This window comes from Ceratotherium simum, chromosome 6 (genome assembly GCF_057802395.1).
Source record: "Ceratotherium simum simum isolate JZ-2026a chromosome 6, ASM5780239v1, whole genome shotgun sequence".
NCBI classification, from domain to species: Eukaryota; Metazoa; Chordata; class Mammalia; order Perissodactyla; family Rhinocerotidae; genus Ceratotherium; species Ceratotherium simum.
The window spans coordinates 53,029,125-53,053,011 of record NC_141905.1 but is presented as its reverse complement, the minus strand read 5'-3'; the positions used below and the strand labels follow the sequence as shown (position 1 = coordinate 53,053,011).

General features: G+C 35.5%; 1 protein-coding gene across 6 annotated transcripts in view; it reads right to left on the bottom strand.

The window, feature by feature from the left end:
* TNKS2 (tankyrase 2) overlaps nucleotides 1-23,887 on the bottom strand; it is a 75,489-nt gene that overhangs the window by 23,910 nt on the left and 27,692 nt on the right. For 5 of the 6 annotated variants that reach the window (XM_087432268.1, XM_087432267.1, XM_087432269.1 and 2 more), the window contains exons 12-23: nucleotides 21,999-22,170; nucleotides 20,067-20,146; nucleotides 17,307-17,452; nucleotides 16,633-16,798; nucleotides 15,781-16,000; nucleotides 12,896-13,005; nucleotides 11,754-11,942; nucleotides 9,641-9,893; nucleotides 6,788-6,870; nucleotides 5,583-5,703; nucleotides 2,808-2,905; nucleotides 1,865-1,939 (exon numbers count right to left, since the gene is read on the bottom strand). In XM_087432268.1, the coding sequence (XP_087288394.1) occupies nucleotides 1,865-1,939; nucleotides 2,808-2,905; nucleotides 5,583-5,703; nucleotides 6,788-6,870; nucleotides 9,641-9,893; nucleotides 11,754-11,942; nucleotides 12,896-13,005; nucleotides 15,781-16,000; nucleotides 16,633-16,798; nucleotides 17,307-17,452; nucleotides 20,067-20,146; nucleotides 21,999-22,170 (1,713 nt within the window). The remainder of the gene's footprint in view (nucleotides 1-1,864; nucleotides 1,940-2,807; nucleotides 2,906-5,582; nucleotides 5,704-6,787; nucleotides 6,871-9,640; nucleotides 9,894-11,753; nucleotides 11,943-12,895; nucleotides 13,006-15,780; nucleotides 16,001-16,632; nucleotides 16,799-17,306; nucleotides 17,453-20,066; nucleotides 20,147-21,998; nucleotides 22,171-23,887) is intronic. The other variant, XM_087432271.1, reaches the window with a different exon arrangement.

The following is a 23,887-nucleotide window of genomic DNA, read 5'->3' as shown; positions in this document are numbered from 1 at the left end:
AAAGAAAACAGTGTATCTTTCTCAAATTCAATAACTTTGAAATCAAATACATATTCTCTCTCCTGTCCTCACCCTTAACAAATCAATACAATTTTGTTACTGCTTGCAGATAAAGTGGACTTGACTGAAATTTGCCTGTAGTAGGCAAAATTATTTGTCTTATTAAAAATTATTATATACCTGTGCATGAATGGAAATCTCCAGATGTCATTTTTAAGTCATACTATGATATAAACTAATAAAAATGAGCTCCCAGAAGTATTATCCCTTCACCTGAATAATGTGTGCTTGTTTTTTATTTTTTATTTTTTTAAAGATTTTATTTATTTATTTATTTTTCCCCAAAGCCCCAGTAGATAGTTGTATGTCGTAGCTGCACATCATTCTAGTTGCTGTATGTGGGACGCGGCCTCAGCATGGCCGGAGAAGCAGTGCGTCGGTGCGCGCCCGGGATCCGAACCCGGGCCGCCAACAGCGGAGCGCGCGCACTTAACCGCTAAGCCACGGGGCCGGCCCTGTGTGCTTGTTTTAAATCATCTAATTTCTATTAGTATAAAATAGCAAGCTCAATGGTTTGTTAGTATTCACTAACTCTAAAATATGACATCTAATACTATAATAGTATATTATTGTTAACCAGTAATACAACACAGCTGAAAGATTTGATACTGTTCACTTTTAAGTTTAAAATTGAGGTATTAAAGACTTGGAAGCAACCTAAGTGCCCATCAAGGGACGAATGGATAAAGAAGATGTGGTATATATACACAATGGAATACTACTCAGCCATAAGAAACGATGAAATCCAGTCATTTGTGACAACATGGATGGACATTGAGGGTATTACGCAAAGTGAAATAAGTCAGAGGGAGAAGGTCAAATACCGTATGATTTCCTTCATTAAGTAGTAGATAATAAATAAAATAAACAAACACATAGAAACAGAGATTGGATTGGTGGTTACCAGAGGGGGAGGGGAAGGGAGGAGGGCGAAAGGGATAATTCGGCACATGTGTGTGGTGATGCGTTGTAATTAGTATTTGGATGGTGAACATGATGTAATCTACGCAGAAATAGAAGTATAATGATGTACACCTGAAATTTATACAATGTTATAAACCAATGTTACTACAATAAACAACAAAAAAAAGTAAAAAAAAAATAAAATAAAATTGAGGTATTAGAAAGACATCTGCCACATTTTAATTCTAACCATAAATCAGATGTAGTTAATACAAAACCATTATGCATCCCAAGCTGAGTATGCAGTTTTGCTTGCTACTCAAGAAAAACATAGCAAAACTGGAAAACGTCCTGAGAAGAGTAACTGATATCAATAAGGAGACAGGACTCTCATCAGAATGACTTAAAACATCTTTTAACGATTGTTTTCGGAAAAGACGAAGATACAGAGGGAGTGCTATTAAAATTATAAAAAAGTGGTATGTACAGGGGCTCACAGAAACCTGTAGTCATAGGACAAATAAAAAAAGCATAATATAACTATAAAGATGGAGTTCTTCCATGAACCACAAAAAATCTGCACTTTGTTACCATAAAGTACCTTAATAGTAGTTTATAGGTTTAAGTCCTAATCCTATAGGATTTATTTTATCCCAAGATAAAGCATAATTCCCAAATTTGAACATGTTCAACAAGGGCTAAAAATTACTGGTTATAAAAATAGTACAGGGATTTTGAGAATCTTAACCTCCCAAGGATATAACCTTTCCCAAAATATCTCCTGATGCCATGTCAAAGACTTATTAGGCTGGACAGATCATTATATTCTCATGAAAGCTAATTATGGCTTCAGGCTTTGAAAACTATGGTCTCAGCAAACTTATTTTCACTAACTTATTACCTTAAGAATATTGTATCTGTTGAAGATTCCACCTGCATGACCTCCATCTCTGTGCTCTCGGACTGTACTCTGCATCTGATGGAAAAATATTTCAAATACATATGTATTAGCTTTTATGTCTTTTCTGATTTGAGGAATATGGTTCTTGACTCATATGATTTTATTTTTGAGAATACAAAACAAGTTTTTAATATTTTTGTTAAGGAATATGAGTTCTATAAGTTCACAAGTACTATTTTCTAGAAATAGCTGTTAGCTGGTACAATGTGAAAACAATATTTAGAGGTGAAAATTATATAATGCAAACTAAAGAAAGAAAAAGAAACAAGCAGATGATAAGTGAGATAAACATACAAAGCTAGCCACTTGAAATACTAACAAAACAAAACAATGATTTATTTGTTCCCATTTGTTTTGCCCTAATAAAGCACAATTTGTATTTCACTGAGAGTTGGAGTTTCTTAAGTTTTAGAACTAAGTCTCACTTAATTTTGTATCTCTGTGCTCAACTCACACATGTAAGGTACGTGCTCTTCAAAGTGTTAAGACTACTCAAAGATTTCAGTGGATCCAAGAGTTTTGTGGAAAGAAAGCTGGAAGAAAAATTTCCTGGATAAATAGCATCCACATGTTCTGGGTCTAGTCTGAGCTACTGGGCTTTGCAACTGCTTTCATGAAGGGAGAGAACAGGAGCATTTTCTTTTAAATGACAGCAATCTCTTCTCCAATAGAATTCTGTGCTATTATTAATTGTAGTGCTGACCCAAGTTACTGGAATTAAGGTTTATTGAGGGAGTGTACCTTAAATGCTGATTTTGAAAGTTTTCTAGGTGGTAAAGAGTTAAGGACAATTAAATACTCCTACTACATGTTCAAGCAGATCCAGAAACCTCCGGGAAATTTAGCTACTGAACCAACATTTATTTAAGGTATATGAACATACCTCTTCCTCCACAGACTGAAACTCTTTGTCATCAGGGGACAGATCTATGAGAATTGTTCCGCTTCCAGAGGTGTTCAGAGTTAAATATGGGTTAAGACCTATCAAATGAAATTTGAAGGTAAAAAAAATTTGCCAAAAAAACTGTCAACATCAACCAAAAACAACCACCTAATTTATCTGATGCTTACTACCAATTTTTAAAAACTTTTTATTTTGCAATAATTTAGATTTACAGGAAGGTTGAGAGAGAGTACAGAGAGTTCCTGTGTACCCTTCATTCAACTTCCCAATGTTACCTTTAGGAACATTAATGTTCCCATTTTATATAACCATAGTACAACAGTCAAAACTTATTAATTACAGACTTGATTTGGATTTCACCAGTTTTTCCCACTAATGTCCTCTTTCTGTTCCAGAATCCAAACCAGAAAACCACATTGCATTTAGACAACTAATTTTTCACCTGACAAGTCATAACAGTTTTGTGGGAATAGTTCAGAGACTCTTTCTATTGTTTACTTTTACTGAGTTTGTCAAACGTTTTCTTCAAATCATTTCCTTTACTAACTATGCAGCCCTTTCAGCATTTAGTCCTATTATTTTTTGTAAATATGAGGAAGAATTATGACAGAAACTTGCACAGCCTCAGATAATTTTAAATAATCCTAGAATGAGAAGTCCATAAAGTGTACTAACTACTGAATGCTTATTCTAACTCATAATTCTTTAATTCAGCAATGAATTTGTCAAATTTTCAGAATGTCAATGGTTAAGATAACCATATATATTTTTGTATCTTTACTCTCACAAAAGCTTTTAAACAGAATCAAACAGAATTTCTAATTTCTTTGGTATACCTGTAACATAACTCTCCTTTAATCTCTACAACAAGATCTCTAAAGCTCCGCTGTTTTCCGAGGTAGAGATCAAATCCTTTTCTGCTGGGTTAATGTGTAGCAGTTTGCCTTTGGAGATTAAGAACACTATTCTAGTTCTGAGTTCTTGTCTGAATAATAGGACTACCACCAACATGCCAACCTCTAATAAAGACTTAAAGGTACAGCTGAATTACAATGAGTGTAAAAGTATGGAGACTATACAGAGTAGGGTATTTTACAGAATAAAGACAACAATATAAAGACTGTGACAAATGCTTGACTAGGGCATCTTTAGACCACCTAAAGAAAACATTTATCAGTGCTCAAACATCAGGACAAGTAATCTATTGACTTGGCACACTGAATGATACCTAAGGCTGTCAAGTCAGCAAGATGAGACTTTCAGAAGATTGCCACCTGTTCTACTTTGCAAATTAGGATATATAGGTATAGAATCCTAGCTTTAAATGAAGATGAAGAAGGTGGTAACCTTATGTAGGAAAGTGACCCTGATGTGCTAGATCAGACACAGTCATTCTATGTCATGACCACATTTCTCCTCCATGTAGAAATGAATGTTCCTACCCAACTATAGCTGGATGTATCAGAATGACTACAGGACCAGAGGTGGCATGGAAGTACGTACCTCTGCCACTTGGAGAACAGTGTATCTGTTTTCGTCACTGCTTCCCAGGCCTTTCAACTGGGTCTTAACAACTGTATGCCCGACACTATGATGTGTTTAATGTATAAATACTGTCTGCTTTCCTTTTTAACATGCCTTTTTCCTAAATGACCCTTGTTATCCCAGTGCTCCACTGTAACTGCCACCCTACCAGATTGGTATTATTCTAGTAGTCGCAATAGCAGTCCACAACTGAGAGTTCTAGTTCCTCTTTTTGTTGCTGTTTATATTGCATACTAACATTCCAGGGAGCCATGGGTTTTCCCTCTTCTTTATCTTATAAAATTTTGTCATCTGTACTAGAAATATCCGAGGCTATCTCACATTTTAAACATTTTGCCCTAGTCCCTACCAATTTAAAGCATTCCTTAGCTTGAATCACCTAATTTTTAGAGATGTACTTTTTTCTTCTTCAAGAGATGGGCCCCATCGTGGCTAGCATACATTCTTCCCTGAAAATCCCCTCATTTTTGCTAGTGGAGGTTTATCTTCAATCCTAGTTGTATAGCCAGGACTTCAATTATAGGATGCTTCTGACCCCAAGGTAAATCACTCCCTCAGTTTAACAGTAAAGTTAAAATGTGGTTTTTGACACTTAAAACAATTCATCTTTTTATAGCCAGGACCTGGTACAAAGGAAGTGTTAACATGTGCTGCACAAATGCAATTTGCATATCAACCTTCAGGAGAAATAAAAATACTATTCAACTTTGTTTTGTTAAATGTCCTCAGCTGCAACATTGTTACCCAGTATTTTTACTGCAAGTGTTTCGAATTTAACTATTTACAACAAGAGAGATTTATAACATTAATTTATGGCCAGGCCTGAACATCTAGTCATCACCTATTACATTACCACTAAGATAAGAAATATCCAAGTTTCAGATTTTCTAGAATCATAAAATTTTAGAGCTAGAATGACTTCAGAAATAACTGAATAGAAATAACAGAAATAATGTCAGAGCTAAAACAATCCCCAAATTTCTGAATGGCCCAGAAATTTTATTTAGGTTCACACACAGTTAACAGCAGCTCAGGAAGCTTAACAGTAGCAGAGTTAAGACTTGATCCCAGGTTTCCCGAATCCTAATCAGTGCTTTTCCTACTAAATGGACTCTCTCTTACAGATTTTTAAATTGTCATTTAGTAAGTTGAGGACTGCCTTTAGGCAAACTGATAAACTGATGATAGCAATGATTGAAAATGAAATACCTTGTTGTCCAGAGATAAGTCTCTCAACTCCTTTAATTAGTTTGTGTCTATGTCCATAAGCATTGATTCCAATCTCCTTCAGCTCCTTGTGCCCCATCTCAACTAATACATCCAAAGTGATCTTACAAAAAGAGGATGAAACTGTTTAGAAGACTTACTCATTTGGGAGACATTCATTTACTAGTGTTCTCACAATATACTAGATTCATACATTTACCTCAAATTATTTTGAACAGCTTAGAAATGAAAGCAAACCAGTTATTAAACTGAAAATGAAAAGTTGCAGCTAACTAAACAGAAAGCTGAGTCATGAACTACCAAAAATATCATTATTTTCATTTAGCATAAGAACCCGAGCAGAACTAAACTGCAAAACAAAAATGCATTTTCAAATTAACCACATTAGGTACACTATTTTATCTTTTCCACCATCACTCTACATCCAACCTATTTACACGATGCCTTCAATGGTTCCTCCCGACTCTGGACTATGCTAACTGGTACTTCTGCATCATTGTTCAAACTAACTCTTTTACCTCAAATATATTATTCCTACTTTGTGAAACTGAAGACATTCTTTAAAATCCTATTTTATTTACACATCTTCCATGAAGCTTTCCCTGAATAATCCAGCTTAGAGTAACCTTTTTGTCTTTGAATTTCTAAAACCCATGCCAAAAATTTAACTTTTCATATGTTCTTTGTTATAGCTCCATAACTAGAAAGTAAGTTCCCTAGGGGCACGAGTCTATAGTAACTATATTTTCTGAATCCAAAAAATCAGTAAATGTACTTTAAATTGGGACTGTTGTAGAAAAGCCCAGATGTATAGTTGGTGTATCTATATCCCCTCTCATAGCAGCTAGCAAAGTTTCAGGTTTAGAGTGGGTAGTGACTGACACAACAGAACTGAACAAACAGAGCTCAAGGATAACTTACTTTAAGGACTGAATAAGCAAAATAAGCTAAATTTCTATTCAAGCAAGCTATTTTACTATTACTGTATGTGTCAATCTTTATGTGCTAATAAACTAAATGGAAATTCAAGATCAAGCCAAATTAGAAGAAGACTTATTTCCAGTTTTAAAAAAACATCCCCCTCACCCCCCAACAGGCTGAATGGCTCAGGGCATTTCAAGTATGTCCTAATTTTTACTTGAGGATCCATAAAACACTAAACCAAGCAAAACAATCCATGTACTCACCTGTTCTCTCTCAAATATATCCATTAGGTGCTCAAGCCCAAGATTTCTTACAAACTGAGTTATGCTAAAATCTACTCCTGGAACTGGAAAATAAAAAATCCAGAAAAAACAAAATTTCACATCAGAATAATGAATAATGTATATCAACATTATCCAGTAAAGTTTTGTGATATTACTATATATGTAAAGATGTAGCAAAATATTAATAGCTTGGGATACAATACTGAATACAACATCAAAAATTATAAAGAGAAAGCTATAAAATTTCATCATTAGAAGAAACACTTAAGCAATGGGGCACTCAGGTTAAAAAAATTTTATTTTTAACTGTATCTTTAAAATAAAGTTTCCATATAGCTGAAACTAATATAATACGTCAATGACATCTCAAAAAAAAAAAGTTCCCCTATCTGTGAGGCTGTAAGCTACTTCACAAAAAAGTTGATGAAAATAAGTTCCCCAAGGTCGCATAGAGTGAGATAAAGTTTAACAGGTAAAAAGGTAGCGAACAGCTCTATACAGACTGTAGGTACGTGTGTCTCTTTTCTTTTTAAAAAATGATTTTCAAAATTGGGTCTTTTCTGGATTGTTTAAGATGTGAAACCATAAAACTCCTAGAAGAAAACAGGCGGTACACTCCTTGACACTGGTCTTAGCAGTATCTTTTTGAATACCATGTCTCCTCAGGCAAGGAAAACAAAAGAAAAACAAATGGTACTACATCAAACTAAAAAACTTCTGCACGGCAAAGGAAACCATCAACAAAACGAAAAGACAACCTAACGACTGGGAGAAGATATTTACAAATCATAAATCCGATAAGAGGTTAACATTCAAAATATAGAAATAACTCATACAACTTAGGAAAAAAACCAAAAACCCGATTAAAAACTGGGCAGACCATCTAAACAGACATTTTTCCCAAGAAGATATACAGATGGCCAATAGGCACACAAAAAGATGTTCAACATCACTAATTAGTAGGAAAATGCAAATCAAAACCACAATGAGATAGCACCTCACACCTGTCAGAATGGTTATTATTAAAAAGACAAGAAATAACAAGTGTTAGAGATAACGTGGAGAAAAGGGAACCCTTGTACACTGCTGGTGGGAATATAAATTGGTGCAGCCACTATGGAAAACAGTAGGAAGAGTCCTCAAAAAATTAAAAATAGAAGTACCATACGATCTAGCTATTCCACTTCTGGTTATTTATCCAAAGAACAGAAAAACACTAATTCAAAAAGATATATGCACTCCTGTGTTTACTGCAGCATTATTCACAATAGCCAAGACCTGGAAACAACCTAAGTGCCCACTGATGGGTGAATGGATAAAGATGTTGGGGATATGCATACATATATGTACATACATACACACACACACACACACAACGGAATACTACTCAGCTATAAAAAGGTGATATCTTGCCATTTGCAACAACATAGATGGAACTTGAGGGTATTATGTTAAGTGAAATAAATCAGAAGGAGAAAGACAAATACCATATGATTTCACTCATATGCGGAACATAAACACATAGATACAGAGAACAGACTGGTGGTTACCGGGGGGAAGCATGTGTTGGGGGAGGGTGAAAGAGGTGAAGTGGCACATGTGTACAGTGATGGATGGCAACTAGACTTTTGGTGGGGAACATGATGTAGTCTATACAGAAGGTGAAATATAGGTACACCTGAAATTCATACAATGTTATAAATCAACGTTACCTCAATAAAAAAAGAGCTAACGCAAATAAAGACTACGTATATTAAAAGAAAAAAGACAGACAAGTGTTGGCGAGGATGTGGAGAAACTGGAACCCTAATACACTGCTGGCGGGAATATAAAATAGTGCAGCCACTCTGGAAAACAGTTCTTCAAACTGTTAAACATAGTTACCAGAGGACCCAGCAATTCCACTCCTAGGTATATATATACTCAAGAGAAATGAAAATGTGTCTACACAACAACTGGTACACAAATGTTCATAGTAGCACTATGCCTAATAGCTAAAAAGTGGAAACAATCCAAATGTCCAACAACTAATGAATGGATAAACAAAATGTGATATGTATACCCATACAATGAAATATGATTCAGCCATAAAAAGGAATGAAGCATCGATACATGCTACAACGTGGATGAAACTCCAGCACATTAGGCTAAGTGAAAGAAGCCAATTATAAATATATATTGTATGACTCCATTTATACAAAATGTCCAGAATAGGCAAATTTATAGAGACAGAAAGTAGGTTAGCAGTTTCCTAGGGCTGGGGAATAGAGTGAGGGATGGAGACTGACTGCTAATGGGTACAGTGTTTCTTTCTGGGGTGATGAAAATGTTCTAACCTGAAGATTGTAGTGATAGTTGCACAACTTTGCAAATATACTAGAAAACCATTGAATTGTATACTAAATGGGTAAATTTTATGATGCGGTTTGCATCTTCATAAAGATGTTCAACAAAACAAAACAAAAACCAGAACTGGGTATTCTGACATGGTGTAAAAAGTATTCATAACTCTGTAATAATACACTGGAAGAGGTAAATAAAGGCATAACTACTCATCCAAAAGGACTTCTAAATCTTTCAGAAAGTTTATTTACATCTAAAGAGTAGGTTAGCAGCATAAGACTCATCAAGTTCAACTTGGAAGGAGAAAGTTTCATTAGGAATTCTAATAAATAATGTAAAAGAAACAATAAAAGGCTAAAGCTTTTAGGCTATGTTAATCAATCTGATTACTAATAGTTGTATTTAAGGTTAAAAATGACTTTTTACCATTCTAAATGACAAATATGTGGCTACAATACCAGTTAGAAAGTTATTTGCAGAATGTCTCACCTTCCTTTTTCTCCAAACTGGAAGCACCCTCTGTTCCACTTGAACTAACTACTGAAGACAGTTCAGAAAAACTCCCAGATAAGTTGTCAAGACTGCTGGCTGCAGAAAGGCTTGATGGGCTGGATGCACCTGAAGACAGAGCATCTGCAGTGGCTCCTGGGCTTCTCACACCATTGAGCACTTGAGGTTTATAACATGAAGGCAGAGCAGAAGGGGGCATGGCTGCTGTCAGGAGAGCACTGACATCATCTGCCTAGGGTACATGTCAGAGAGAGATGAAATCTGAGACAAGCAAGTTTTAAAATTCTACTATTCTACCCAATACAACGCATTCAAAAATATGACAAAAACCCAGCAGATTTATACCAGAATTGCTTATTATATAAAAATGATTATTTTAAAAAGTGAAGCAAATAAGTGATATTCAATTAAACTATTAAATATAAAATACAATTAAGAATATCTCTCCCAAGACACATGGAATCACAATAAAACTGTTAAATGTGGCAAAGCATGAAAAAAATCCTAACTTTAGAACCATGATTGAAAACTACTGAAATGAATTATAGAAATATTATAAAAACGTAAGAGCTTTTGACACTATTGCAACTACTCTGAAAGAAGTTAATTCAACCTACACAGAACTTTAGTGAACAGAATGATTGTATTTCTTGGAAAATATTCAGCAATATATTTGTTCCTCAAAATTGAACATGGGTGGGGGGAACAAAGATAATTATTGTAATCAAATCTGCTAGAATAGAAAAAAAATCTCCAAATTTATTGGTACATTAATTTATTAGTGACATACACCATTCTTTCACAATGCTCAATTAAGACACTAAGTAATTAACATTCAGCAAGAAGTAAATCAGGACTTGTTTTCAGGGTTAGTCATTCATACTATTGCAATCCTCACCTTTTTCTTCCCTTGAGTCTGAGGACTCCCATGGCACTCAGTTTGTATATAACTTTTTTTTATAATATTAGCACCATTTATTACGTGCTTTTTACGTGCCCGATACCATGCCAAGAACTTTAAGTACATTACCTCATTTAATTCTCATACTAACCAGATATATTTTATCCCCATTTATACATGAGGTAACTGAGGCTGAGAGGTTAGGCAGCTTGCAAGACTGTACAACTGTAAGTGGTAGAACTGGAATTCTAAGGCAGGTCTGTTTGACTCTAAAGCCCACGCATGTTCTCTAGAGCACTCTGTCTCACTGTCACTTAATTATGTCTGGTAGACTAACATATGGGCGGACTGAATTAGAAAAGTTCACTTCTAAGGCAGTTTGGAACTGGAAAGACATTTCCCTGAAGAAATAATGTTGCAAATATGGTTGGCGTGTCAGCCTGCTAAGAAAAATCTATTGAATCCCCACTGTGGCTGAACTAAATCAGCTTCTCAATGTAACTTGGAACAGTGGAATCTCTCTCAGTAGAAAGTCTGTAGAAGAGACTCTCCTTCCTTCCCACCTCAAGAATTTCTTCTCCTTTTCCCTTCACTGCTCTGGTCATGTCCTCAGTGGAAGAGGCAAGAGAGGTACCTGCGTCACAGTAGCCAAAGCAGAGGTAGAGGCTACAATGGATACTCCTACAGAGTTTCCTCAGGAGAGGAAGGAAAAAAGGACTTCCACAGAAAACTGGAGGAACACGCTTGTTTCATGAACAGTTCTGGTGGGGTAAGCAATAAGAACTTTGGGATGAGGCAGTGTGGGAGGGGAGGGAATCTCCACTAGAAGCAGGCTTTTTGGCTGCACACTGAGGGCAATGCTCCCAGCTGCGGAAGTTCATAGACTCATGGCTTGTACTACCTTGCACAGCATGCACTATAACAGCCTTCACTGAGGGCCTGTGCCTGTTTTGTTTGCTGACTAATGTAAGCAGCTACAGCTTGTATTTCTTTCTCCCGTTTCCAAAGGTACGCAGCTGACTGACAATTCTATTATTTACTTACTATATTTTAATACCAAAGAGGTCCTAAATTTAAGTTGGGCTAAAAACCAGATTTTGCCACATTCACCATGAAGACATTTTATACATAGCAAGTGAATTTTAAAAAGTCACGAAAGTATTGTGATTTTTCAAAGAGCCCATCACTTACTGAAACTAAATCTAAAGGTGTTTGTCCTTCCTGATTTTTAAGAGTAGGATCAGCTCCATGGGCCAATAATAAAGCACAAAGCTGTGTTCGTCCCTTTTGGGCTGCTTCATGCAAAGGTGTGAAAGCCCATTTGTCCGTGGCATTGACACATGCATTATACTTTATGAGTAAAGCTGCTACATCTACATGCTGTAAAAGAAAACACTCCTGTTACAGTCTGAAATATTATTTTATCACCCTTTATTTATTTATTTTTAAAGATTTTATTTATTTATTTTACTTCCCCCCAAAGCCCCAGTAGATAGTTGTATGTCATAGCTGCACATCCTTCTAGTTGCTGTATATGGGACGCGGCCTCAGCATGGCTGGAGAAGCGGTGTGTCGGTGCGCGCCCAGGATCCGAACCTGGGCCGCCAGCAGCGGAGCGCGCGCACTTAACTGCTAAGCCATGGGGCCGGCCCTCACCCTTTAGTTCTTAACAAGAAACTAGGTACATATCTATTTTTCCATATTTTCAAACTTACTCTAGAAATGAAAAGAAAAACCATGTTTCTCCCCAACATCATAATTTATGGGTAGTTGATTAAAAATTATAGTAGACATTTCAATAACTTGAGAAACCATCTAGAAAACGATTAAGAATTCTACACAAGAGATAACTAAACTAATAGGACTTGAACAATTTCTCATTTATTCAAGTGTTACAACTGCTGAACATCAATTTATAAACCTTAGCAGCCTTCCTCAATTATTCAAACTATACTTTTCAAGATAGTCAGTACTGATTGTAACATTCAAGGCTATTATAAGACAGGAACAAAGCATCTGATCTCTACAGATTCCTATGAATATCAATGGATTTTCTGGGCACCAAAAAATAAACAAAAGCACCAACATCCCACTGAAAATAAGAGATGGGTGCTACGGAAGTTAATAAAACAAAAGATAAAGTGTGTTGCATGTCACACGGCAAGCTTACAATAAATTCAAAATTGAAACTTGAAAGTTATTTAACCTCTTTAGCTCTCATATTTACTTTTCTGTAAAATGAGAAAAGTCAAACTAAATTCCCTTTGGACTGCAACACTGATTTTCACTTTGGAAATTTCAGAGATTTTTAAAGGTAACATGAAAGAACTCACCCCATAAGATGCTGCATTATGTAAAGGAATAAGTCCTCCTTTGTCTTGGGCATTCACATCAGCTCCATGTTGTAACAAATACTCTGCAACTTCTAAATTATTATAACCAGCTAATTTAGAAAAAAAGCAAAATTACTTTCACTTGTTAGTATAAAAAACAGCTAAATATATGTATATGTATTTATCTATATATACACATTATTATATGTATACATACATGTATATATGTAAATATACACATTATATCTATATATACATATTATAGACATTATTTACAAGATAAAAAGAGATTTTACACAAATCTGAAATTCTCCATTGGAGTCTATTCAGAATTTATCTATGGAAAAAACTGCCCACTGGCCTCAAGTTAGAAGCTTTCAGTGATGACATCTACTTATTTTAGAGACTCTCAAAGTTATATTAATTGATTTGCTTCTATCTTTTTTTTTTAAACCTTACCAAAGTCCCTGCCTTCACGGTTGTTGTATATACCACTTCCTAAACTCCGGTACATGATCTCAAGGGCCGCAAGTAAAAGGCATCCAATCAGATAAAAGCCAAGTTAGGAACACAAGTGGCTGGCAGAGCAGGAGACAGCACACCAGTGTGGGTCTCAGGGTCCCACCTCCCCAGAAAGCCACAAGGACATGCTTTCTGCCAGAGAGAACTTAGCGGTACACATCTCTACAAATCTGGCAGCAGAACCTATGTGTTTCTAAAGCCATGAAGTAAAACTTAGTATTTTATATATGTATATAACTCCCCAGCTGTCATCTTGGGAATTGTCAGCTACCTTAGTACATACTTCTAAGGTAAAGTATATTTTATTGGACACATAACCATAGATTGAATGCAAATCTGAAACTTAACTTGGCCAACATAAAACTATATATCACTTGAAACTTTAAAACAGTTCAAAATACTCTATTCATTTATTTTTATTGTAGTTTTTTTAGCCTTTTGCTGAAGGAACTAAAAGCAAAAAAATTTAATAAGATCAAGTAAAGAAAAACACAAGTACAAAACTACCATATGTTAACTATTACACTGAATTCAAAAGTCGTTCCAGGTCTCAAGGTATAATATTGCACAAGTGGGCAGAAATATTTTGTGTATAGAACATATTGCCACTTACACAGACAACATAGACTTAAATAGTAATGTTAAATGTCTGGATAAGCTACCATAAAGATACAAAAAGCTATTATAAATAAATATGCACAGCACAATTCAAATCAGAGGCCAGGTCACATCTTGTCTTGCATGGACTAGAAATTCCTGATTGCCAGTGAAAGTAGAAAGGCTTTTTCTCACCATGTTAGCATTTGTGGCCTATCACTTCCAAAATGCTCTAAAAGACACATAGATGGAGTAATTCTTTTCCTTGGACAGTAGGGTCCCAACTTACATGGGGTGAGAATTTAAAGGGTAAAAACCACATGTAACTAAAATTCTCTCTTAAAAACTAGGAACACACTGAGTTACACTATGAGACTGAAATGAACTGAAAAAAGAGACTTCCATCTCCCATATTATACAAAGGGGCAGAAACACCTGCATTACTTTTTTCTCTTTTAAAACCATATGTATTTAGATAAACTTGTATGAGTCAAAAGTGCCTATGATGCATCTCCACTGAAGTATTAGCTGTAGCTCAGCGACTTCAATGGCCCATTCCCTAGCATCTTTAATGCAGCTGAAAAAGCTGTACCGAAACCACAGTTGTATACCTGCACTAAAAACAAAGGTACACTGGGCCAATTTTAGGAGTGAAAACTTAGAATGAATGTTATGTACTCAATTGTGTCCCCCAAAATTCAGATGTTGAAGCCCTAAACACCAGGACCTTAGAATGTGACTATCTGGAGACAGAGCCTTTAAAGAGGTAATTGAGGCAGGGCCAGCCCAGTGGCGCAGTGGTTAAGTTTGCACGCTCTGCTTCGGCGGCCTGGGGTTCACAGGTTTGGATCCCCGGTGCGGACCTACGCACCACTCATGGAGCCATGCTGTGGTGGTGTCCCATGTACAAAACAGAGGAAGATGGGCACAGATGTTAGCCCAGGGCCAATCTTCCTCAGCAAAAAGGGGATGACTGGCAACAGATGTTAGCTTAGGGCCAATATTCCTCACCAAAAAAAAAAAAAAAAAAACCCCAAAAAACCACACAGAAGTAATTAAGTCAAAATAAGGCTCTTAGGGTAGGTCCTAATCCAACCTGACTGGTGTCCTTATAAAGAGGAGATTAAGACATAGAGACACACCAGGAACGTTATGTACAGAGAAAAGGCATGTGAGGACACAGCCAAAACGTGGCCATCTGCAAGCCAAGGAGAGGGGCATCAGGAGAATTGATTCTGCCAACACCCTGATCTCCGGAACTGTGAGAAAATAAATTTCTGTTGCTTAAGCCACACAGCCTGTGGTTTTGTTAAGGCAGGCCTAGCAAACTAATACAATAACTTTCGCAAGAGATTTATATAACTTCTGAAAGGCTTTTAAGACTTTTTTCCCCTGCTTGGGCTTAACAGCTATCATTGGAAGAATGGAAAGCTTTAGCTTCCCATGAGGAAAGCTGGCTCAAGCGGCATATTTTTCAAGTTTCTGTAGCCAAAACTCACTCACCAAAGATGACTCAAACAATATGGTCCTTCCATAGCACATGGTGACTGGCAGAGGCCCTTTCGACTGTTCTTACTGAATGTAACATACCAGTACTAAAGTGAACACGAAGTAAGGCTGCCCTGAACAAATACACTAGAGTATAATGGCGGTATTAGAAGATATTTGATCTGAATCTTTCAAGTTTACTTACAGCAAAGATTTTAGTCAGGTAGAATGAATCTTAGATGTCGCCAACCTAAATCTATGAAACTTCATTCACTTACCTGCTAAGTGTAAAGGTGTTGAATGTCGGCCTTGGGTATCACGGCAATTTACATTATCAGGTGAAGACAACTTCTTCACTCTGGCTAAACAACCCTTCTTGGCAGCATCTAACAAAGCTGCGTCTCCCCTAAGTAGATCTTGGATATCTGTATCTCCATCTTTAACAAGATCCAAAGGGGTATTTCCATCCCTGTTTTTCTTTGTAGGGTCTGCACCATGCTGGACAAGTGAAAAACAGAAAGGGAGGAATTGGCTTAAGTTTGCCCTTGGTCAATGAAAAATCAATGTAACTATACCAAGGAAAACTATTTTATACTGAGACTCTACCTTAAAGGTTAACATGTTTGTTATTAATGTTTAATTTAATACACAGAAAATTATAATTAAAACACAGAGGCTGTTAAAAATAACCTTTTGTGTATGCTATTTTTAGTTTTCATAAACATTGAAATAAAGTATAAATTTAACTATACTCTTGTTTTTACTGTAAAATATTTACATTGGTACCTGTATTAAAACAGTACTATCAATTTCATTAGTGGTAAATAAATCTGGCTTATAAATTACATAATCCATCAAACATTTTGAGGTTAAAATACGAAATAGGAAAAATAAAGATAATCAGAGGACTATTAAATGATAGTTGACTTTACACAATAACAAACCTAGGCGTAGTAAACATACTTGCAGATTAAAATATAAGTGTTTACAACATTCTGAAATCTAGGTAGAGAATTAGATAACTTTGCTTCCTACCTCCTTATTAGTTTAAATTTATATTAGAGTTATTAGAAATATGATAACCATATTCTATATAATACACCTTGTCCACAGTAAGTACTTTAATATACCTGGAGCAGAAGTTTGCAAATTTCGTATTTTCCTTTTGCTGCAGCTTCATGCAAAGGTGTAAATTTCCATAAGTCAGCTACATTAACTACTGCTCCATGCTTAACAAGAAGTTCTGCAACTTCATAATGTCCATAAGAACATGCGTTGTGCAAAGGTACAAGGCCTCTGAAAAGTTAAATAAGCAATGCAACACAAAGATATGTTTTAATTTAAATAATTACAAATAGCTGATAAATTTCCTGAACTGCATAAGAGGTCATACTGATTATATTTTATAGAACCTATATTTATTGAAAGAAGAAATGGAATTATTTTTTGGGGGCGTCAGGGAGGAAATTTTTAAAATATTTAAGATTGCAGAGAATATAACAAACATTTATATATTCAATATCTAGAATTGAGAATTGTATATTTTCAAAGAAAAACAATTTTAAGATAAACTGGAGGAATTCAAATATTTTCAATGCAAACTAAAAATTTTACTACATTAAAAATCAATATCACATGAATGTTATAATCTCCGTGGCCATTATAAAATTACAAGACATTATGCAAATAAGTCTTTATATAAATGCTAACCATCACAAAATCTTAACTGAAATTAAAAAGGTATATTTACGCCAATCTTTCCTAAAAAGGTCAAAGAGCAGCCATGGCAACAGCTGGTACTTGCCCTTTATCTTTAGCGTGCACATCCGCTCCGTGCTGCAGCAGGTATTCCACCACAGACACCCTATTATAGCCAGCTGCAAAATGGAGTGGGGTAGACTGACGCCCTTCAATGTCTCTGCAGTTGACACTCTGAACAGTACACAATTTCTATGAGAAGGAAAATAGTATACACATGATGCTACATATTCTGACTTATTGTTTTCATTCATTGAGTAGAAATTTCAAGTATCTGCCTTATTTTCTTGTCTCATCAAATCAGTATTCTCAGAAACTCCTTGCTATTTATTCTTCTTATTTCATCTTGTCATTTACTGGGAATCCCTCTGGTCCTCTCATCTATGCCTGAATCATCATCTTTTGCTAAAGCTAGTAGGCAAATTTTATCATTACCACTACTATTATTTACATAAAGGTAATCTAAGTACCAATTACCAGCAATCAAAACTTCCATTTTGTGGCAAACATATGTTGAGGTACACTGGATCATGGGAGCACTGGCCTCACCCGGGGGCTTGTTAAAAACTCAGAATCTCAGACTCTCACCTACTGAATCAGAATCTGCATTTTGACAAGATCTCTAGGTAATCTGTAAGCACATTAAAGTTTGAGAAATAGTGCTCTAGACCAGTGGTTCTGAAATCTTCATGTCCCCTGGGTCCCACCTCCAGATTTCCTAATTCAATGTATCTGGGGTGGGGTCTGAGAATCTGCATTTCTAACAAGCTCCCAGAGGATGCTGATGCTGGTAGTTGAGGAACTACACTTACAGAATTATATCGCACTGTATGGAATGAATCAACTAATAGAATGCTACTGGTTATGTACCATCCTTAAGGAGAATTAAGAAAAGTCACTCAAATAACTTTTTGTGTTTCTTTGGTTCAAATGAGGAAGCATAGCTGAGAAAGGCTGAAAGAGTAACACTGAAAATACTCAAGAGTATTTGTGTGAAATGTATGAACATTTGGAGAAGGCAGCATAGATAAATAAATAAATAAATGGTGCTCAAAAGAATATCAATATTAGTAAAAACCTTTTCCCTTTTTTAAACATCCTACCCTAAAAGTAGGGATAACCTAAGCTTAATTAATAAATCAACCAGCCCTGGTAGTCTAGTGGTTAAGATTCGGAGCTCTCACCACCTTGGCCCTCAGTTTCCAGGTCAGGGAACCACACCACCTGTCTGTCTGTTGGTTGTCATACCATGGTGGCTGTATGTTGCTGTGATGCTGAAAGCTATGCCACCGGTATTTCAAATACCAGCACTGGGTCATCCACGGCGGACAGGTTTCAGCAGAGCTTCCAGACTAGAGAGACTAAGAAGGACCTGGCCACCCACTTCAGCTAGTTGCCTTTAACTCAAGTGACTTGTTTTTCACAAGTCAGTATAGTCAGTAAGAGAAACAAAATCTTCCTTTCCAAATCTTACTAACCTCCCAATTCAGGACAACAGAATGTAAATATAAAAGAAGTCAAACAATAAAACTGCATTATAATATCATTTTTTCTTTGAGAAATGAAATTAAAAAACAAAATCTGAAGGTTTTTGGAGATGATTGTACTATCTACTCAGATAAAGCAGTAGCAATGGATCACATGGACTTTTAAATCAATTTCCAGAAATCTCTCTTTTTAAGAGCACAGTGAATAAATTTCCTCAGAGCTCAAGCAAGTTCAAATGAGACCAACATTTGTATTTCCTCCTCAGAAAATCTAAAATTGACTTTGTGGGGTAGGTCTTAGGTCTGTTCAGGATTGAGAACACCATATAGAAAGACAGTGAAATTTCTTCAAATAGCTACTTCTGCCATGAATCAAATCAATAAATTTCATTTTTTATAAAACTTACTTTCTGTCACTGCCCCCTTAAACAACTGTTTTGAAAGTCTAGAGGCAGGGGGAAGGGGGAACACAACAAAGCTTTTTTCCTCCTACTAGCTTTGGAAATTAAAATAACTTTATCGCATTACTAAAGAATTATTTAATTTATGAAACATGCTGAGTTAATTTTAATTTATATTAGTTGAACTGAAAAGTAGTCTTGCTCTTTCAAAATGTTAGGCTTCTGAGTTATTTACCCAGATATACAGTTTCTGTAGGTAACAGAAACATCTGGTAGTATAGGCATTAAGACATTACATGATTCTACAGTAAAAAGCAAAGCAAAAGTTGAGGAAGGGTTATTCTAGAGAAGACTGCTATAGGAGATGGGCCATGTAAGGAGCTGAAGTTGGCTCTTCTGAGAAAGGAAACAAAATTTCAGCTTAGATGAACTGAAGATTATTAGGAGACAGTGCCTCTGAAGAGTGGCAACGCTGTATTATCACCATATTTAAACACTGGGTCCTCACAGAGGTAGAAGGGACAAAAAAATGAAAAAACCAGAAGAAATGTGTAGACAGAGTGACACACTGTTTAATCTTCTTCCCTTGTTGTTTTATGTGTCATATGTAAACAATGGACAATAATCTGATATACCTTATTCTTTTAAAGGAACAAATAGGTTCTTTAAACAAAATCCATTTCCACACACATGCAGTTTATTTAAATTTGTGACTGTGATGTATTTACTGAGATCCATGTGAAACTAAAAAGCTTCTTTCATTACTCAATGATCCTTATTTGCAAAGAAATAGATTAGCATCACTTACCTTTTAAAACAAGGCACATATAAATAACTAGGCTTTTCATTATTACAGATTCATTAAACATTGTCAAAATAAAACTCCAAAGTTAACAAAAATATAAGATCATATCTTACTTTTACAGTTTCTACATCTCCAGCCTTCGCAGCTTCCAGCAATTGTCTGTCTGCCTCTGAATTACCTAATGGGATACCCTCTAAAAAGAAAGAGTAAAGAGTGATTAACTCTTATTTAGAAGGTGGGAACAAGTTTTAAGGGAGGCATCCTATCTAAAAGTAAAGTTCTTTTACAGTTTGGTAGCTTATGTAGGAAATCTCCATGGTAGTAGGGGAAAAACAGATTTTCTTAAAACTCTTTTTTGAAGCATAATATATATATGAAATGTATGTAAATGGGAATAACTGAAAATGTGATTTAAGCAATATAAAGGAACATGAACTGAGCAACTCACTCAAACTTTCTGGACCTCAGATTTTTTCGGTTCTAAACAGAGAAGTTGGACTAGAAGATATCTAAAGTCATTTTCAGGTCTGAAAGTCCATGTTTTATAGCTCATTTAAAATCTCATACGAAAGGAAGAAAACATGTACCTTGTATCTTAGAACAAAATAAACGCTAGATGGATTCAGGACTAAAGTATAAAAAAATTAAACCTTAAAAATACTAGAAGAAAATGTAGGTGATATTTTTTATCCTGGAGTAGGAAAGTATCTTAGAGTAGTATATCAAAGGCAGAACCAAAATTGATTTGGAAAAATATCTGTCAGGAAATAACATAGCATTAAACAAAGTTACAGTCAAAGAACAAAACAGAAAAAATACTGCTACATCTTAGGAATGTAAATTAAAATGAGATAGTGGGTTTTATTTTTCATCCATTAGCGGGCAAAGAGCAAACAGGGAGCTGCACTGACAATATTTCTATAATTTGCATTTAAAAAAGCATGTATTACTTTTGTAATTCACACACACACATTCGCCCCATGGAAAAGATTAAGAATCAGAACATCTAGTGCTGACAAAGAAAATAGGTCCTGTCATATACTGTTAGTAGAGGATGATTTAACAATTATGTTATCCTTTGACCTGGAAATTCCTTTATGCTAAGAAACTGGCTGGAAAGGTAAGTAACAGCACTTAGCATAAAACTAGCATGTCCATCACCAGGCAACTGAACAGGACTAGTGTTATTACCCCCAAACTGACACTGAAACAAATGCGTGGCATATGAGGAAGTAAAGGAAATCCTGAAAGCAGTCTTGTAGTTAGTCCAGTTTTGGGAGTTCCCAGGAGGTTTTATCAACCTGCCTTCATCTATTCAAGCAGTGTTTTTCTGAAAATGTGGTTTCCAGACTATAGGCATAAGGATCATCAAGGTGACTGTTAAGGATACAAAAGGCTTGATCTGTTACATTTCTTCTCATTTGAGCTTTGCGATGTCAAAGATACTACACTAAATTCTAATAAAATACAGAGATGTAGGCAGACACTGTAAAATTTATGGGACCAGATTTCTAGGCTGAAATGTTTAACCTATGCCAAATGTGTAGATATTTGACCTAAACTGATTTGATTTTAAAATATAATGAATATCACTGTATTCAATAAATATGTTTTAATAAGTCAAATAGTTGGTTACCTTGTTCAAATTCTACATACCTTATGTAGAAAGGATCTAAAAAACAGAGTGAAGAGGCAGGGCCAGTCTTTAGAATATTATTTATCACTATGGTTGCTGCTCTTCTAAGAAACATCTACCTTTCCCAGTTTTCCCTTCTTTAAAAAGAAATAACTATTGTATCTTACTTTTAAAAAATCTTTCCAGATAAAAACTTAAAAGCTAACTATTTACTCAGAGAAATTGGGCAGCAAATGCTACTGGAACAAAATCATGACTAAGACTTAATAATATTTGGGCATTGAGTATGAGCTAAGCAGAAATAACAGCCAAAAATTCTAAAAAATTTTCTTTTTACTACCAACTCCTACATGACGTGAAAAAATTTAAAGGTTAATTAAAAAATTAATTTCACGGAAGCATTTAATACCTTGAAGAAGCTGCTGCACATTTTCATTTCCCATCTGTAAGGCAGTAAAGCCCTGAAGGGATATAATGTTAGGATCACACCCATAGCTCAGGAGCAGGCGGCAGGTTTGCAGATGACCACAATGTGCAGCTCTGTGCAGAGAAGTCTGACCAAGGTTATCCAAAGCATTAACCTTAACAATGGAGAAAAAAATTGAAATTAGCCTGCAGTGCAAAATTTAAAGCATCCAATCATGTATTTAACACTGGCTACGTATTTAAAAAACTCAATTATTTTCTTATTATTAGTGCCAAAGCAAATATTTTTGTTCAAATCTAGAGCATAAATTCACCAATTAATGAAGGTTGACATAGGAAGGAAGGAATCCAACTTTGGATTGAAAGTGTGAAATGTTGAAGAACAGTTGTGTTCAGCATTCAAGTATTCACAGATTCACATTTAGAGCTAGACATTGCCTAAGAAAGTCTAAACCATGTATTTTTATGATCTGAGGTCCAGAAACATGGGGACTAACTTCAAGATAGATAATAGTCAGTAACAAAGCCAGAGACTAAATTAGCATTAAAACACTTATTTCTATTGGCTTAATCTTCTACCTTATTTATCATGTAAAATATAATCTGCATGGATAAAGACACTATGGCATATGCACACAAGGAAATACTTCTCAGAAATAAAAAGGAACGAACTATTGCTATGTGGATGAATCTCCAAAACATTATACTAAGTAGAAAAAGTCTTACACAAAAGAGTATATATTGTATGATTTCATGGACATGAAGGCCTAGAATAGGCAAATCTAATCTATATCAGAAAAAATCAAAACGGTTGTTATATCTAGGGGTGGAGACTACCTTGGATATGGCACTGCCTCTGCCATGAGATGATGTTCTATATCTTGATGAGTTCTGGTTACACAGTTGTATGCATCAGTCAAAGTTCAGTAAAAGTACATTTAAGATTTGTGCATTTCATTGCATGTAAATTTCACATCCAAAGAAAAACTAAACAAATACTGACCTCTAGTTGATGCCTATTTGGAAGTATTTAGGGAGATGTGTATGGTAATTTGCTAATTACTTGGAAATATGTCAAAAAATAAGATATATTGATGGATAGAGGGAGAAATTGATGGATATGTAATAAAAAATATAGTAAAAGGTTAGTGATAGAATCTAGGTGGTGGGTATATAGTTATTCTCTGTAGAATTCTTTCCACTGGGTGGTATTTTTCAAATCTTTCATAGTAAAAAAAAAATCACCTGTAAGACTTCCCCTATCTTAACCCTACTCCCACCCTCCCCACCAGGAAAATAACTGTACAAAACGTAACTGAGAAATTAAATTCTTCAGTAATTAATCCTATGGCGACTAGTGTGTTTTGAGGCACTGTACAATTCATATTCATGGAATCGGAGAATATTTGAAGAGGAGTATAGTAAGACTTTCTCAGTGAACCTAAAACTAGATTATAAACAGCTAGTCTTCAAGTTTACAGAATCTGAAAAATCCATTTTCAATGTGCAGGGCAATTAATCTATTTATTCACATATCAAAACTCACTGAAATGTGAAATATAGCCACTTGAAAACTTTATTTCGGTACCACTCTGTGTTAACAGTAGAGTGACCAACTTGTCCTGGTTTGCCTGGGACTTCCCTGCTTTTAGCACCGAAAGCCCTGTGTTCGCAGAAATCCCTCAGTCCTGGACAAATCTGAACGGATGGTTGGTCACCCTAGTCAAGACTGTTTCACTGAGTTTCACAACTCAAATTTAATATGCATCCAGATACTCTATGAATAATGCACCACCATTACATGGTGCCAGTATGAAAAAAACAATCAACGAAAAGTTATAGAACAGATAGACAAATGAGATATGCCAAGCA